At 41.2% G+C, this 18,222-nt stretch overlaps 4 protein-coding genes across 4 annotated transcripts in view; 1 reads left to right on the top strand and 3 right to left on the bottom strand.

The window, feature by feature from the left end:
* On the bottom strand, positions 1-4,201 carry LOC131466640 (uncharacterized). Its single transcript, XM_058640035.1, has 2 exons — positions 4,106-4,201; positions 1-3,968 (listed from the first exon to the last, which is right to left on the bottom strand). The coding sequence occupies exon 2, from the start codon at positions 2,108-2,110 to the stop codon at positions 422-424; it is 1,689 nt and encodes a 562-aa protein (XP_058496018.1). The 5' UTR covers positions 2,111-3,968; positions 4,106-4,201; the 3' UTR covers positions 1-421.
* A 2,711-nt stretch (positions 4,202-6,912) lies between these two features.
* LOC131466659 (proline-rich protein 13-like) lies at positions 6,913-8,003 on the top strand. Its single transcript, XM_058640056.1, has 3 exons — positions 6,913-7,001; positions 7,141-7,203; positions 7,819-8,003. The coding sequence occupies exons 1-3, from the start codon at positions 6,948-6,950 to the stop codon at positions 7,942-7,944; spliced, it is 243 nt and encodes an 80-aa protein (XP_058496039.1). The 5' UTR covers positions 6,913-6,947; the 3' UTR covers positions 7,945-8,003.
* Positions 8,004-8,784: 781 nt separating this feature from the next.
* LOC131466655 (uncharacterized) lies at positions 8,785-12,999 on the bottom strand. The gene is made up of 3 exons (XM_058640052.1): positions 12,645-12,999; positions 11,786-11,888; positions 8,785-9,708 (listed from the first exon to the last, which is right to left on the bottom strand). The coding sequence occupies exons 1-3, from the start codon at positions 12,837-12,839 to the stop codon at positions 9,338-9,340; spliced, it is 669 nt and encodes a 222-aa protein (XP_058496035.1). The 5' UTR covers positions 12,840-12,999; the 3' UTR covers positions 8,785-9,337.
* Positions 13,000-15,538: 2,539 nt separating this feature from the next.
* The window catches only part of cep44 (centrosomal protein 44), a 3,932-nt gene continuing 1,248 nt past the window's right edge, over positions 15,539-18,222 (bottom strand). The window contains exons 3-8 of the mRNA XM_058640048.1: positions 18,101-18,222; positions 17,861-17,994; positions 17,674-17,779; positions 17,468-17,581; positions 17,068-17,105; positions 15,539-15,727 (exon numbers count right to left, since the gene is read on the bottom strand). The exon at positions 18,101-18,222 is cut by the window's right edge and continues 43 nt beyond it. Coding sequence (XP_058496031.1) covers positions 15,646-15,727; positions 17,068-17,105; positions 17,468-17,581; positions 17,674-17,779; positions 17,861-17,994; positions 18,101-18,222 — 596 coding nt within the window. The 3' untranslated portion in view covers positions 15,539-15,645. The remainder of the gene's footprint in view (positions 15,728-17,067; positions 17,106-17,467; positions 17,582-17,673; positions 17,780-17,860; positions 17,995-18,100) is intronic.

The following is an 18,222-nucleotide window of genomic DNA, read 5'->3' as shown; positions in this document are numbered from 1 at the left end:
TTAACAGTTGTTAATGTTTGTAATACATGTATTTATTTATTTAATTGTCCTCATGATGTCATATAAATGCAAAATCAAATAAATTCATAACAATCACTACTTGATATGCAACCTACAGATCAAGGCACATCTGCACAGCAAGGACAAATAGATAATTAAAATAACAACAATATTAATACAACACAACATTATCACATCACAGACAACAAATACAACAGCAATTACATATGGAGCAATAACACATTTCACAATACAACAAATACAATAGCAACTTCTTAATATGGAACAATAACACATTTCAATTCACTATGTAGATGTCCAGGAACAAACTAAATACAGACTAAAAAAAACTAATACAAAATTCATTATTACACTTTCCATGTTTGATCAAACATCCTCAATGTGGTGGCATAAACTGCCATCACTTAAATAAACACAGGACTGCCTCATGATCACTAAAGTATGTAGGCAGCACAAGTGATTCAGCCCCATTATCTGCTTGTTTAATGTAAATGTGATCAATTAAAGTGCCCTTCTCTGTTGTTGATTTGGTTACAATCTGACAAAATCCTTTGTCTGTGAAAATTCTACATGTTGTTGATGATTTCAAAATATCATCATTAAAGTCTCCCATGACTACAATGCTTTCATTCACTGAATCTAGCCAATCAAGAAATCTGCCTAAATGTTCCTTAAATAAAGTCATGACATAACATGGTGGTCGAAATAACACTGCAATAAGTAGATTATGTGTAGCAGATTTGGACACTATGCACTCCAAATTAAAAGAAGGGACTTCTATTATCTCAAATTCTGTGTTTTGTGCAATATCAATGCCAACTCCACCATGTTGTTGATCTTTTAATGCAACCAATCTGGGGTCATCACTAGTGTAGGATGAACTGCGTGAACAACCATGAAAACTATAACCCTCAATGTTCACTGATTCCACTAACGATGCTGCAGCTAACCAAGTCTCAGTTACAGCAATACAGTTAAGCTGTAATTGCTGTGTACACAACACCAAATCTGACACATGCCGACTCAAACCCTGCACATTCATCCAAAAAACAACAAACCTGCTTGCCCTCAATCGATGCCCTGCCAACCTATCAACTAAAAATGGAGACATTGTCTGTATAGCATCTTTAATGTCACCCCTACAATAAATCTTGTCCTCATCAAACTGTTCAATGATCAAACCTGACAAACTCCTGACTCGACTTAAAGCAACATATGCCTGTCCACCTGCAAATATCCTCTCAAAACACACAACAACATCATCTACTGTGATACCCTGAACTTTGTGTATTGTACACGCCCATGCTAATTTAAGAGGATACTGACGTCTCAGGCCGCCTTTCTTACACACTCTCTCCTCCTCTGGAGCAATAGCTGTAGAACCCACTAATTCTGCTGAAACACTTGGAGACTGTCTTCTCCTCTCTGCACCTACATTCTCATCATCAAATTTCACATAAACCATTTTTGGAAACTTAACACCCTCTGATTGTACTATCTGTGTTACAACACCACATGCTCCATTCACCAGGCCATCACTCACATCAACATTTTGACACAACATCACACGTGCACCCTCACCTAACAACAACTGCTCAGCCAAAGAAGTATTCTTAGCTTTAGCATGATGGCCTTGAATTAACTCTAATTTCCCTGTTCTCCCATTGTTTTGAAAATCCTGTGCTTCAATAGTCACGTAATCACGACACACATCATACAACCGCTGAATATTGTGCTCATTTACTTGTTGATTTGTCGCATAAATGTGTAAAGCTGAGCTGACTTCACCAGTTTCACAATGCTTCAAAATATCAACATCACTTTTTAACATCGGTGTCTTTTTTCTATGAGTCCTAACCCTGTTCAACAACTCTGCAAACACAGTGTCTTTCTTCCTGACTACTTCTGTCAACTGTACAACTGAAAACAAAGACCACAAGTCAATATTGAAATCCTCTACATACAGAGGTTTTCCTTTAACTGGAGGTAACTGGTAAAAATCTCCGACAGCAATAACACAAATGTTTCCACTTTGTTTCATTTGACATAATCTACCGTGAATATATGCCAATAGATTGTGATTTACCATTGAAATTTCTTCTATTATCAAAATGTGCAGATCACTGAATTTAGTACGAAGAGAATTGATTTTTTCCTCACCCAGTGGAGTGTACGGTAAGTGTATATCTACTCCAATACTGAATGTGTGGTGAATTGTTGCTGCATTCAAATTATATGCAGCAAAACCTGTTGGTGCAGTTATTAAAACACTGACATTGTCAGGATGACTGCACAATGGTGATAACAACCAAATTGACTCGTAATGAAAAGCTTTGATTTAATTAATTGCTTTTACCAGTTCCAGCACCACCTGTAATGAAAACATGTAGAGGAGGTGGATGTTTCCCTGAGACCTTGTTTAAACACCACTGCCGAATCTGATAAAACACCCGCATCTGTGTATCATTCAAAGACCTAACCAACGACAAACCATCACTCCTACACATTACATTGTTCCTTTTCTCTAAATGTTGCACTTTAGTTTAATGTGCTGTCTAAGATTGTAGCCTGTTGTAGCCTCATCTACTTTGCAGTAACCATAACAATACTGTGACTGTGGCTGATGAACACAAACAACAGTCTCATAGTGGTTACCATTGACATTTTCTAAGTACACTGCCTGACTGGAAAACTGCCTATTCCTACAACTATATTCAAGCCATCGATCACCAATATAAGGAAAAATGGAAACTCCTAAACAATCTGCTGCTGCTTGAATCTCAGCCTCTGTCGCCCAACTGCCAACGTAACGCATCCTTGACTTAGTGACATATTCTGACACGGAAGAGAACTCACTTCTCAAAATACTCTCATAAGCTGCAGCATTAGCTTCCAATTGCTTAACTACAGCTAATCTGATTTTCCTGTGATACTTCTGTGAACCACACACAGCTTGACTAACTGATCTAAAAAAACAATTACCATCACCAACTATTGTGTCCCTTTTGCACGGAGCCCCCAACAAACCAACTATTGAAAACACATCATCAACTTTCTCTGACTCCACATTTAATTTGTCACATAAAGTTTGCGCTACATCATTACGAACAGGGTCAAACACTAATTCCTTAACTGTAACCTCACTAACAAATGCTACATCTGAATCAATTGGATCACTCCTTTTAACCCTCGTTGAATTACGAGTAGGCATGGAAACCTTGCGCTTTGCACAAATCTTACCTGAAGATGACTGGCTAGCACCACCATCATCTTTGCAAACACAACTATCATCTATGCTATCACCACTATCTACTTTCAGAGTGACACGAACACCAGCAATCTCAAACAACTTCTGTGTCCCTCTGAATCCTGCAGCGAAACAACTGAAATGCTGAATCAAGTGTTCAAGACTACTAAAATACACAACAACACTCTTCCCTTTGAGATCCACCATCCCATCTGCACTGCGTGCATGAGAGTCAACTACAGCAAACCGTTCTCCTTCCCTAATAATCCCACAAGTACTGGAGGACAATGTGAAAAAGCATGTGTCATATTCCATACACATCTTTTCCAAACCGTCCCTCAGAGTTGTGAGCACACATGCCTCAATAAGCTCTCCCTCAACCACATTGACATCTCCAGTCACAAAGCCACCATACTCAAACTCATAACTATGGCCATCTCTATCTAACTGCTTTGGTAACTCTGGAATACACGGCATAGAGTGCCGTGTCTGTATCAGAGAGCACTATGATCTCCTCTTCACCTAAACTAACAGACCCAGCATGACACATTACAAAAAAAGCATCAACATTGGCAGCAACTTGACTTTGGATGAGGTCTGGGGAGCTGTGCAGAGCAGAGCAGGGACGGTCTTCAATGGTCACAGGACTGTCAGGTGATGGTCCACTCATCACCTCCACAACATCTGCAGCTGCCCCCTCCTAGAAAACACAATGCATGTTAGACTCACTGATGACGTCACAACAACTTCATCACTATGTTACAACTGCCACAATGTTTGAGCACTATCAACACTAACACAATTCTTTATAAAATCATAATCTAAACAATGACAAACCCGCTGAGAAGAACACCTCTTCTTGAAAACAATGCTTCTGTGTGGACGCTCCACAGGGACCTCCTGATAAAACAACAAAACAAATCAGCAGCAGCAGCAGTAACAGCAGCAGCAGAGACAGCAGCAGTAACAGCAGCAGTAACAGCAGCAGCAGTAACAGGAGCAGAAACAGCAGAAGTAACAGCAGCAGCAGTAACAGCAGCAGCAGAAACAGCAGCAGTAACAGCAGCAGCAGTAACAGCAGCAGCAGAAACAGCAGCAGTAACCCGCAGATTATCCAGCAGAGTGCAGGATCTTCATCTGTGTCTTTAGGATGTTTATTTGAATGTGTAACAACTTCAAAGACAAAATGTAATTCACAGATACATGTGAAAATCCCACAAGCCCCGCCCCCCCGACATTTCAACTCTCTAGTTTTTTGTGGAGGTGACGATTGTCATTAAACGTAGCAGTGGTTGTGTGTTGGCGATCCCCTGCCGTGGTTGCTGAGGCTTGTAGAACCTGATAATGTAATAAAAATTTGCACTTGAGTCCATTGAAAATGTAATAACTTCCCGATAATGTATCAAATACAACTTGGCTAACTTCAGGCAGATTAGATCCTCCCTATCCACAGAGGTTGCAAACATATTTCTGCATGCAGAATTTTGTAAATATGTTGATATCTCAAACTTTTTCAAAACATTCATAAAGTAAAAGTTAATGTACATACATGCATGTCCAATTTTGTCCTGTTGGTGGCGCTAGAGTTCTCGAGCTTGAGTTGTTTACACAGTATCACCACTTGAACCCAAGTAATGTGTGGTCTGCTGTTAAATTATTACAATATAGGGGAATTATTACATTATCAGGACCTGCGAAATGAAGGATAACCTGATAATGTAATAACCTCCCGTTAATGTAATACTTTATTACATTATTGGTCAAAAGTGTATTACATTATTGGGAAATGCACTTTATTACATTATCGGGAAGTTATTACATTATCAGGTTTTATTACATTTTCAATGGACTCAAGTGCAAATTTTTATTACATTATCGGGGATTTATGACATTATCAGGTTCTACAAGGCTGTTCCGAGTTTCCGAGTTAGAAATTCCAAATTTAATCTACAAATGGAACGCACCATTAGGGTTGGCCTTGTTCAGATTACAGATATTATACTAACACTCTCTGTGTGTCTGCAGATGATGTGGACCGTTGTGATCCTGCTGGCCATCCATGTGGGTGAGTGTCATCATCATTATCATCATCATCATCATCATCAATGTCTGACTTTAATCTCAGATTTCTGACTTTAATCTCAGAATGTCTGACTTTAATCTCAGATTTCTGACTTTACTTTTAGCATTTCTTACTTTAATCTTAGAATTTCTGATTTTAATCTCAGAATTTCTGACTTTAATCTCAGATTTCTGACTTTAACCTCAGAATTTCTGACTTTAATCTCAGAATTTGACTTTAATCTCAGATTTCTGACTTTACTTTTAGCATTTCTGACTTTAATCTTAAACTTTAATCTCTTAGCAGAGAGACAGTAAAACAGGAACCTGCTTAACCTTCTCAGATCTGCAATCCTTTAAATACCCCGCTGGACCCTCGCCTCCGTACAGCGCTCCAGGACAACCGGGAACGGTGAGAAAACTCTCTTTTTTACCTCACACGTCTTCACAGAGTCCAACCTGGTCACACAGTAGAGTTACACAGACACAGACACGTCTGAGAGAGACACAGACACGTCTGCAGAGAGACACAGACACGTCTGAGAGAGACACAGACACGTCTGCAGAGAGACACAGACACAGACACGTCTGAGAGAGACACAAACACGTCTGCAGAGAGACACAAACACGTCTGCAGTGAGACACAGACACGTCTGCAGAGAGACACAGACACGTCTGAGAGAGACACAGACACATCTGAGAGAGAAACAGACACAGACACGTCTGAGAGAGACACAGACGTCTGCAGAGAGACACAGACACGTCTGCAGAGAGACACAGACACGTCTGAGAGAGACACAGACACGTCTGCAGAGAGACACAGACACGTCTGCAGAGAGACACAGACACGTCTGCAGAGAGCATCAGCGACGTTTGAACCTTTGGCGGGTTTTGAAGTAAACTATGATCCCTGCATTAACACCACAGATCCATCATGTTCTGATCTCCTTCGTGTGCACTTTTCACGGCGATCGTTTGGAGAAAAGAAGGAAATGATTTCAAGAGGAAGACCTACACCGAAGAGGTACATCATTTACCGTAGTTGGAGTGTTAATGATAAATGTATAACATTTTTTAGAAGTGGTGAGGACAAAACTGTTGATCATAAATAGTGCCGTGGACGTGTTCCCCGCGTATCTGACGCCTATGCTTATGTGGAAGCTTGTTTTTGTGTCATATAGTGGCTTGTGAAATTGCGTTTGCTGAGTGACATAACGGAAGATGTGGTGGTAATGATGCAGTAGCCTATAGATGCACAGTGGTGTGTGTGTGTGTGCGCTATGGTTGTTGCAGATCAACTGTCTCGTGAATATAGTCGGTGTTTGTGCGTGTTTTGTTTTTACTGAAGACCCTGACTGAAACCCCACGGTACGCTACTGCGTATAAGCAGCAAACACATACTTAAAGAGTTTTAAAGGACTGAGGCTAACTCCGCCCAACGCCTGATTTTAAAAATCTAAAAAACCTGGGTGACCTATCAGCCAATCAGAAAATAGTATTCACTGTTGCCGGGTAAATGCACTGGTTGCAGACTGGACACGCTGAATCACTGTGAAAGCACAAAAAACCTGATTCTTCACAAACAGAGTGTGGTTGTGATTTGTCTGACGCTCACTGAATGCAACATTGTTCTGTGTTTCAGGTTTACTACCACGGACCCAGTCCTGGCATGGTACACACACACACACACAGACACACACACACACACACGCACACTGTATATACTGTAAATAAGAATATTATAGCTGAGTTGATGATGTTTAATCCTGAGGTATTTCTTCCTGTGTGTGTGTGTGTGTTACGCTGCTCAGGGTCCTGTGGGCCATCCTCCACCTGCCGGCCCTGGACAATGGAACGGTCCTCCACCGTCCCCTGTGAGTGTCTTCGTCCACATTCATCCAGTCACATGAGTCATAAAAATGTTTAAAAATGCTTAATTTAAGCACTAAAATGTTGATTTTTAATGTCACCGTTACTAGAAGTACTTCCTGTTTAATGTATTACAACAGTTGTGAAGTGACAACTAAAACTAAAATGACCTTAAAAAAAACTTTTAAAAAAAACATGTATTTTATTTTGTAAGAAAAAGAAAAACAGTAATGGCAAAAGGTTTACACAGGAAGTAGTAATAACAGTGGCTCTTATTGAGTAACTACTAAAACGAAAGATATATAATAGAGTTATTTCATGAATGACTAAAAACATAAGAATACATTATTTTACTTAAAATCCCTGAACCCGACATAAGTTGTTTGGACAGGAAGTGGCCACACTTCGCACATGTGCAGAACAGAATCCCATTTCTGGTACAATTCCGACAGGGACTTTACGAAGTGTTCGCCTCATTAAAAGAAGGATCAGTTACTTTGCTACGATAAACAACTTTTCAGCAAGTAATCGTGTAACGTACCAAAATTAACCAAGCTTTACCGTTTGGTGGAAATGAGGTGGTCACCAGATTTCCTGTTAAATTGTGTCCATCTCTGCAGGGATATAACCCCGGCTACCCTTCCACCAACCCCGGCTACCCTTCCACCAACCCCGGCTACCCTCCCACCAACCCCGGCTACCCGACACTCTCTGACCGATCAGTGGTCGGGAGTCTGGAAGAGTAAAAGAACCGAGTCGAGTCGAGTCGAGCTGGGACTGTATCACAGAAAAGGCGTCATAATTAACCCAAACATCAAGTTTACTTTACGATCTCAGCAGTAGACGTGGTAACACTGCCACCGGGGGGCAGTATAACGATCAGATTCTGTGATATTTGCTCGATCCTCGAGGTGCCGTTCATTTTTTAGAAGCTCTTCCTGCCGACTGAGTCGGCGTCAAAGTGAAATCCCTTCCCTTCTCTCTCTGTGTGTGATGACGCTCGTGTTTGTTGTAAAAAAACAGCTAAACCAGGAGAAACACAGCTCTGACTGCCTTTCACTGTGCCATCCTGCCTTTTTTTAAACACATCACGACATTTCATGACACATCACGACATCAGCGTTTAAAACAGCAGTTTCCGTAGACGTCGCAGACTTCAGATGATGAAGCTGAAAACAAGAAAACAAGGATTTTTGACAACTGTGGAGGAGGAAATCGATTTGTCTGACTCCGCCTCCGTAGGTGGCGCTGTATCTGTTTCATAGCTGCTGTCAAACCGTGACACAAAGAAGAAAGACGCATGGTTTGTGGCACCTTCTAAAAATGTGCTGAAGTCAAAATATCTTCTTCTCCAGTGGGAAACAGATGTTATGAATGTCTCTCTCTGTCTCTCTACACCTAACCGTTATTCCATAATCTGTTAATCTGTCGATTATCTTCTCGATTCATCGAGTACTTGTTTGGTCCATAATATGTGAGAACAGGTGAGGACGATCACGTTCTCAAAGGTCTTTTTGTTTTTCACTTTTAATGATTTTTGTCAAAAATGGAGCAAAGAAAATCTTCACATTGAAGAAGCTGAAAAATCTGAGAAACTTGTTTTAATTCTTAAAAAAACAAAAACACTTATTGACAATCAAAACAGTTGAGGATTAATTAAGTAATGGTTACTGCAAACATCAGTGTTCAGAGGAGCTTTAAGAAGGTGACTCATTGTCATTATTTCATTTATTAACGTGATTTTTTTTGTCGTTTATTTTTCATCACGTGCCGTATTCACTTTTCCTGGTTTTGGTCCACGAACCACAGCTTGAGAAACATGGACATTTCTCAAACTGTTTCTTTTTGGTCTTTTCAACAGTCTGTGACTCTCTCTCTACTTTAATAAGCTCATAATGCTGCAGCTCCCCCTTGTGGCGCATTAATGTTAAATGTTGTTTTTTTTTCACATGAAATATAGAAAATGTTTCTCCGTTCGCGATAAATCACGATAAGAGTTATTCTGAGAATGACCCACTTATATTTAGGGCCAAATTCAAGGGCCTTGAACATTTGTTTTTGGATTTCAAGGACCCCTGGGAACCCTGGATATTATGGTGTGTTGATCCCATCAAAGTTCCTTCACGTCCTACCGTGACGTCACTCTGCTTTCGTCCACCTCTCCATGTCCCTCAGCCGCCGCTCCAGAACCTTCACCTGCTCCTCCAGGTGGGCGGTCTTATCCGCGGCGTCGGCTCCTCCCCGTGACGACCCGACGCCCAGCAGCACGCAGACGAAGACCAGGACGGCCAGTCGGACCGCCATGGTCTCCGTCCCCGTGCTGTGGTCCCTCAGGATGAATGCGAAGGCGGTCAGCGCCACGCCCACCTTCAGCAGCCACAGGGCCCGCCTCAGGGTGGACGCCACCAGGCGGTAAGCCAGCGAGAAAAGCCAGTACCCGATGAGGGCCACGAGGACCCACTGAGCCACGAAGGCGAGGCCCTCTGGAGTCACTTTGACGGGGACGACGTCTGTGGAGGAGAGAAGACGCTTAACTGTCGTGAAACTGCGACTTTAATAGCTCACTGTTTAAGACCTGAACGACAGTTCCTCGTCTCCTTCTACGACCGGGACAAAGAATGGGGAGGACATTTTGGAACACGTGCAGAACCACCATCCTGACTCCAGGATCTGAGACCTATGGTCCCAGCTCGCCTCGCCTCGGTTTTCCACTACAAAAAAGTACCTACTCAACGTTTGCGGAGTCATCACCGCACGGCTGCATGAAACTGCCGTGACTTTGTTTTCTAAACAACACAGCTGTAAAGCACTTGTTTTGGGTGAAAGAGAATCATTAGAATCGTTAGAATCGTTAGAATCATTAGAATCATAATGGTTCAGTCCTTCAGTCAGTGAAGTGAAATCCCAGTGAACGTGGTGACGATGGTGCTGTCTCTAAATCCACCAAACATCTCATCAATGTCTCTGTAACTTTGATCTACAGTTGGACATTGTTGGCTTTGATTCTTGTGTCGGACGTCGTGCTCACGACTCTTCAGTGACAACGCTCTCTGACCAATCAGTGGCCAGCAGTCTGACGACGTCGTGCATCTGTCGCCAGAGCAGGTACCAGGTTCTATGCTAGTGGAAACGCACCTTAACTGTGCCGAGGCGAGTTGAGCTGGTGGAAACACGCCATAAGTGTACACATGCAGGAGTAATCAGACTAGTCTAGTTAGTCTAACTCGCTCGATTTAAGTCAGACTAACATGTTTACATGACATTAACCCTCTTATGAGCATCATGATATTCAGGATTTATTTTAATTGTATGGCTGTAGAATTGAGTGTGTTCTTCTGCTCCTTTTTATCCAACATAACTTTCACTTTGCATATCTGGCAGTTATTCAACAGTTTAGGAATCACAGTGCTGAAAATCTGACATCACAAACGTGTGACACGTCTATGAGAAGGGTTAAGAAAACTGGATGATTGTCTTAGTCTGACTAAAACTGGACTTTTAACAACACGTAAACACACTGACTGTCAAACCACAGTCACGTCCTTTTCATATCCAACACACAACAAATAAACTTGTGACTTTGTTGTTTTCTTTTCCACTTCCTGGTTTCCTACCCAGTGTGTGTGTGGGTGTGTGTGTGTGTGTGTCCTCATGGTTCCTGTTCTCCACACACGTGAACTTCATCAGTTCATTAACATGAACACTGCAGGACATGAGAACCAGTTCTTCCACCAACACTGTGGTTGTAATCTGTGTGCAACTGTGACGACACCATCTAATCCTCAATTTTAGGGATGAGGAATAAAATAACGTAATCTTTTCTAAAATGAAATACATGTTTTTCATCTTGTCTTTCGTCTTCTTCAGAATGTGAACATTTTCTAATCTCTGAATGTGAACATTTTCTAATCTCTGAACGTGAACATTCCAATCTCTGAATGTGAACATTTTCTAATCTCTGAATATGAACATTTTCTAATCTCTGAATGTGAACATTTTCAATCTCTGAATGTGAACATTTTCTAATCTCTGAATGTGAATATTTTCTAATCTCTGAATGTGAACATTTTCTAATCTCTGAATGTGAATTATTCTAATCTCTGAATGTGAATATTTTCTAATCTCTGAATGTGAATTATTCTAATCTCTGAATGTGAATATTTTCTAATCTCTGAATGTGAACATTTTCTAATCTCTGAATGTGAACATTTTCTAATATCTGAATGAGAATATTTTCTAATCTCTGAATGTGAATATTTTCTAATCTCTGAATGTGATTTCCAGGTTTCGTAAACACTCATCTGCATTTTTCAACATTTTCCTGAATTTAATAGAGAAAATAAATCTCGATTCATCGAGAGAATAATCCACAGATTATTTGATTCTGATAATCCTTAGTTGCACAGCCAGGCTATCGTTAAAGCAATTACACCGTCATACTGCTGTGTGTTTTTTCTATTTCTGCCAATAAACCCTCACAACAGTGACACACGGGTCATTTGACGTGTATTTTTACAGACTAATCCGTTTTAAATGTGCATTTCTTGTCATTTCTGTGAGAATAACAAAGCGTTTCCTCGACTGTACCTTGGATTCCTGCAGTTCTCAGTAAATGTGCGATGTGCTGCAGAAGCAGGTTCAGACCTTTAGCCACGTTTTCTGCGACGACACCGAGAACCTGAGAGAACGCCTAAGAAAAAGACAAGAAGAAGAAAACAGAGATATCAACGACACACAACACTGAAGAAGACATTTTCATAAACACATTCATTCAAACTGAATCATTTCGGTTTGTGGACAGAAGTAAACATTTAAGAACATCGTTATTTTCAAACATTTTCTGAACCAAACGACAAATCCATTAATAAAAAAAAAATATGTAAAGATAAATTGATTATAAAAAATGATCATTAATTGCAGCACTGCTGGTCTTTATTTACCCGATTCTTTCTTATCAAGGTCAATTATTCCCTGTGACTGATTTGTTTTGGCCAAAAACTTCAATAAATCTTATTATTTACACAACAGTACCATAGCACAAAGCTTATAGGTGTGAGAAAGCTGAATAAATGACAGAAAAAGAGGCATGAAAATGTAGAGAAATACATGAAAATGCCAAAAAGTAGCGTAAGTGTATGTAAATAAATTATGGACAATAAATAATAAACTTCCACAATTACTACTAATACATGAAAAAGGCAGTTTTCCAGTCTCTTTCTCGTAGCTTCAAACATTAACAGTAAAACTAAAATAAGTTTAAATTACAATATATTGATTTAGTTATTATGATATAAAGAGAAGTGCTGTTTTCTAGTCTCTTCAAACATAAAAAATGTGTAATAATTCTAGTTTCCCTTTGTGTAACACATTAAATGTATAGAAATGTCTTCAGAGTCTCACACACACACACATAATCATAAATAAAGCAGTATTTCCAGGTCCTGACCTTCTGCACCGACAGCACCGTCTGCTCCCCGGCCAGTCTGCCCAGGTAGGTCCTCCCCTCCGCGGCCAGCTCCGCCAGCGCCGCCCGCAGCTCCTGGATGAGCCCGGTGCGGCTCTCGGGGTCTGACTGCGCCGCAACGACCGCGCAAAACAGCGGCAGCAGCACGAGCGTGGAGAGGAGAGGAAGAGGAGACATGGCGAGAGGAAGAGGAGACACGGTGAGAGGAAGAAGAGACACGGTGAGAGGAAGAAGAGACACGGTGAGAGGAATTCTTCTGAGGAACAAAGTGAAGAAGAGAAGATTCAGCAGAGAAGGAAGCGCGAGCAACTTTTTCCAACAGGATGTGGAACAACTGAGTGGGTGTGTGTGTGTGTGTGTGTGCGCGCGCCCCCTGCTGGGCTGAGTGTGCGACATCTACAAGAACTAACGCTCCAACAGATATATACAGAGATATACACTAATTACTACTTCATTTATATATCGGAAGAAGCAGAGTTGGTATTATGCAGGGCCGTTTCTAGCTGTTTGGAGGTAGAAACGGCTATTTTTTTAAAACCCGAGGTAGAGATTCCTAACTTTTTCATATATATTCTGTGACGATGCAGCAGTTTGTCACATTTTAAGAGGAAAGCAGGCAAGACTACATTAACAAATGCAACAGATACAGTATGTTCTTGAAAAATGTTTAATATAAACTTTGAGGTAGCATAACAAGGTGGGCTTGCTCATCAGAAGCAGTTGCTGATGGCCCTGCTGCTTGCTCATCAGAAGCTGATGAAGGTCCCCCTGGCTCTCCTTGAACTGGACCTCCAAAATATTTCAAAATTGCTCCTGCAAAGACAAAGCTCCTTAGGTTACCAAGCAATCAGAAGCAAATATTCATATCATATACAGTAACTGCAGCTGTGTTGCACTATGCAAAATATTCTGAATCTGTTTTTATATTAAACATTACAATATACAGTGTCCCTGTTTAAGCATCTATTTCTGGTTTTATCTCCACATTATACTAGTTAATTCATAAAAATAAAGGTAATTGAGTGATGAGCACCATATGATATAAAGGGAATATGTTTGCATATATCTTGCAGTGCATTACAACGTGGACATTGGAACTAGCAGTCCTATGCAGTACAGGACACTTTAAATGTACAGGTGTGTTCAAATTAGTAAACTACACAAACAACAAAATACATTCTAATAATTTGGCAAGTGGAATTCAACTAAATCAGCAGATTTGTCCAGTAACAGTAAATACAAATACAATAGAGCAAATAATTGGATAATATTTCATAGCACAGTGATCATTTAAAATTCATAGTACTATATGAATTATCCACTGCTGTACTTTTTCCAATTCAATTCAATTCAGTTGTATTTGTATAGCACCAATTCATAACAGAAGTTATCTCAGGACACTTTTCAAATAGAGCAGGTCTAGACTGAACTCCTTCTAACATTATTTACAGAGACCCAACAGTACCACCATGAGCAAGCACTTGGCGACACGGGCGAGGAAAAACTGCCTGTTAAGAGGCAGAAACCTAGGACAGACCCACAATAATCAGTCTGATAATAACTGGTTTTATTTTTAAAATAGTAGCACAGGTCTATGCTTGAGACACATTTATTTGAGCCTTTTTGTAACGCAAACTGTGGATAAAGCTGACTTTATTTGCATACATACAAACAATCATAGCCCGTTAGCTGAGGTAGCTCACATTTATCTGAGCCTAGCTGAGGAGCTAGCCAGCATACAAAAGTACAAACTAACTTGTTAAAAAGTTGGCATTATGTGTGTCCCTCCACCCCACATCAAATGTCTTACCTTTGTCCTGTGACGTTTTCTTCTTCTTGCGTTTCTCTGCACCAGATGCACACGTCCATTTTGATGACATTGTAATTAGCGTCTCCCGTTATTCTCATCACTACAGTGTAAGGTGGGTGGCTGTCAATCAACCTGTCAGACTTGTCGGCAGACATAATTTAGCACATTTACCCGATTACCCCATGAATATTTACATGCTTTGCAAATAAAGACACTCGAGAAAGTGGCCAAGTCGCACATAGTTGTTCCGATTTTACCCAAACTTAGTAAACTTGTTCCTCTCATGATTCCAAAGATATTTCTAATGTACTTCCATTAGCTCCGCCCACTCAGAATTCAGCCATTTTGGAAAAACAAAAAATGGCTAGTCTACACATTTGAACAAACTCCTCCTAGCGCGTTTGAGCTAGCTCAAAGCTAGTAGTAGTTTGTCTGGCCATGTGACCCATATATCAAAAATATACGCTATGTCATCTATGACCACAAGAGGGCACCGTCCACACTCGCTGCTACACTACTGTCAATCAGAGCATGGACCACCATGTGTCCTCTTCAGGATGTGATTTTTGACAGATGCGACTCATGCTCCGGTGCGACATGAAGTCCGGAAAATGCGGTGCACGAAAACTCGTTGCTCTCGTGATTCCAAACACATTTCTCTGTCAATCGCGTCCGATGACTGAGAAATGTGCCACAATGCTTTTCTTCCATATGAAACCAAATCTGTTGGTTTCATATGGAAGAGAAGCATCGTGGCTCAGTGTCTTTCCATGTCCTCTGTCCAATCACATGCAATATAGGGACGAGGCATACTGGACACTCTACAGTGAGTGACATGGGAACTGCTGTGCTCCCCGACTTCTGCATGACGCCGTCACACTATCAGGACTGTGTACCGTCCTAGTTGCAATGGATTCCTCACAGTTCTGCACCAAAAACACTAAAATTCCATTTTCCTGTTTCGACGCTCAAAACTAACTTCCCATTGAAGCCGATTTCCACCACACGCGTGTGTGTGCGTGTAGTGAACGTAAGACAAATAAAAGACAAATAAAATATGACTCCGTTGTGAGGCTAAAACATTTTATTGTGAACAAAAAAGCAGAATGTGTTGATCTTTACTCTTGGATTAAATTAAATTAAGTTTCTCACTTTGTCAGAAAGTCCAGGAAATCATTCGTCGTTCATTTGAAGGAAGGAGGAGGAGGAAGAGGAGGATTCAGTGTTTTTCAACAGACTGGACGTGCTCTTCAACCTTTAACACACACACACACATTTATGTTAGGGACGTTCAAACTTAATCACTCATTGTTTACAATGTTACTGACTAACCAAAAAAGTCTGTTTCTCTAGAGCTCACATGCTGTGTAATTACATTTCATACCAGCAGGGGGCGCTGACAGTATTTAGCAGAAGAAGTGAGGAGTAACCGCTGAGTTGCACATGCACTGGAGCGTCGTGACGTGAATGAACTCTGATCGCCGCTCACTCTCCTGCACCAAAGTCCACAGAGAAAATGTGTGTTTCTAAGCTGACGTGGACACAGGAGCTGCTGGTCGTCGCCTGCCTCGCCTCATACGTCTGTGTCACTTTGATAAAGACGACAGAAGTTTGAAACAAACGCCGACACACTGATGAAGACGTCAGAGGATGGACAACTCCTGCCAGTCAGGCAGTGACGTGAAATCACTAAATCACTCATTTTCTCTATGAGGTTTGGTGCAGGGAGTGAGCAACGTCACACAAACTTCATCTCATGATAAAGCTTAATAAGGAGTAAGATTTTTTAGTGTGTTTACATTAGTAACCTCATACCAGTCACTTTTACAGCTACACTTCAAAAGAACTTGAGTCATTAAGACCTCAACTTTCACACTGACTAGCAAAACACAACAAGGTCCACACTAACGTGTCAGAATCATGAAAAACAAGACGCTGTGTTTAAATGATTAGAAAGCTGCAACAGTGAGTCCAATCATCGGTCGCAGTGTTTTTTAAATGATTAAAATAACTTCTCGAAAGTGAAGCAGAGTGAAAAATCCAATAAATAACAGGGCGAGAATTGTTTGTCCAAAAAGAATCAGAATAAATATGAATAATTAACGCTTTGTGGACTAAACCATTGGCCTGCAACTATTATTCAGTTATTAACAGTCAGTGAATCCGTTTTCTTTGGGCTGCAACTACATGAATAAAATTTGAATAAAATGTTGTGAAAATGTGGATCAGCGTTTCCCAAACCTGGAAATGTCTTGTTTTTCGGCCACAAATTGAAAACGGTGGAGTTTTCATGATTTCTTTGTTAAATGGAGCAAAGAAACTGGAAAGTATTCACATGAAAGAAGCGGGAAAATCAATAAAAAAACATTCAAGTCACTTATCAAAATAGTCGACAATTTATTTTTAAAGAATTAAAACAAGTTTTCCATTATTCACATATTTTAAATGTGAATATTTTCCGTTTTCTTGGCTCCACAGAAAAACTCAATCATTTTCAATATTTTCAACAGTTTCTGGACAAAACAAAGAGCGGACTCATCGAGAAAAAGATATGAACGTGATATAACATTCTTTGGAGGGTTAGGAAGGACTTACATGTTGGTGATGCTCTCGAGTCGTTCCCTGAGGTCGTCCTGGACAAAACATTATAATTATAAAGGGTTTTAGCTCCTGAACAAAGCAAACACACACACACACACACACACACACACACACACAGAGAGCGCGGTGGTGAAACAATAATCTGTTTCAAGCTTTTAAAGTTCACTGTAGAATCCAGACTGGATATATCTGAGCCGTAAACTGCCCCCTGGTGCTTCTCACAAGTCTGACATGATTCCAGAAACGACAGCATTTCTGATGAACTTTCCCTCGTTCTACTCTGGAGGACGCCGACACCACGCAAATAAAATCAGGTCAGAAATCCAGCAGATGTTGAACTGTGTCGCGTTGTGAGTCTGTAACCACGACGCTGAAGTTTCACACATGTATTTACCGACGGTGACGAGTGAGGCGAGTCGGGTTCTTGGTTCTGTGGCACCGCTGAAGGCTGAGGTGAGGAGCTGACGGCGCCGCAGCCGCACAACGAACACGACGGTGCAGCGTTTACCTGAAGAAGAAGAAGAAGAAGACAGAACACTGACTTCAAGGACTAAGTAAAGAACTGAAAACATCGGCCGAGAAACCACGCCCCCCTCGTACCCGTGTGCTGCTTAATTCCAGTTTAGTCTCCAGTAAGAGAACTCTGCTCGTCAGATTTTCCCAGCTCTGTCTGGAAACGGTGACGACGTCGCCGCCTCCTTCGTCCAGGAACGGAATACGGTCGTCACGGCGATGGCACTTATTAAATTGCCGTCGTTCTCTGTGAAATAAAACGTCATCATCAACCTCGTCCGTGTGCCGCCGTCTCTGCTCTTCCAGGTCCTGCAGGCGTTTCTCCAGGATCCGGAGTCGATCCGGTCCGGATTGAAGATCCTCCAGCTGAGCTTCAACTGCCGAGAGTCTCTCCTTCACCTCAGACAACTGAAAAAACAAAGAAAATATGAGCGACAGAGGCAATAAAACAATTCCCCCAGAGCCGCACACGTCGTGTCTTTGCCGCACACGTCGTGTCTTTGTGCGTGTTAACCTGCTCGTCTCGCCATTCTGACGACTTTGACGACGCCCCATTTTCAGGAGAGGGCGGGGAGAGGTCGTCGTCACTGAGAGACGGAGACGTCAGTGTGTGGCAAGAGTCTGTGGCAAAGGTCG

The sequence above is a fragment of the Solea solea genome, chromosome 10, assembly GCF_958295425.1.
Source record: "Solea solea chromosome 10, fSolSol10.1, whole genome shotgun sequence".
Classification (NCBI taxonomy): Eukaryota; Metazoa; Chordata; class Actinopteri; order Pleuronectiformes; family Soleidae; genus Solea; species Solea solea.
This window is presented reverse-complemented; position numbering and strand designations above follow the sequence as displayed.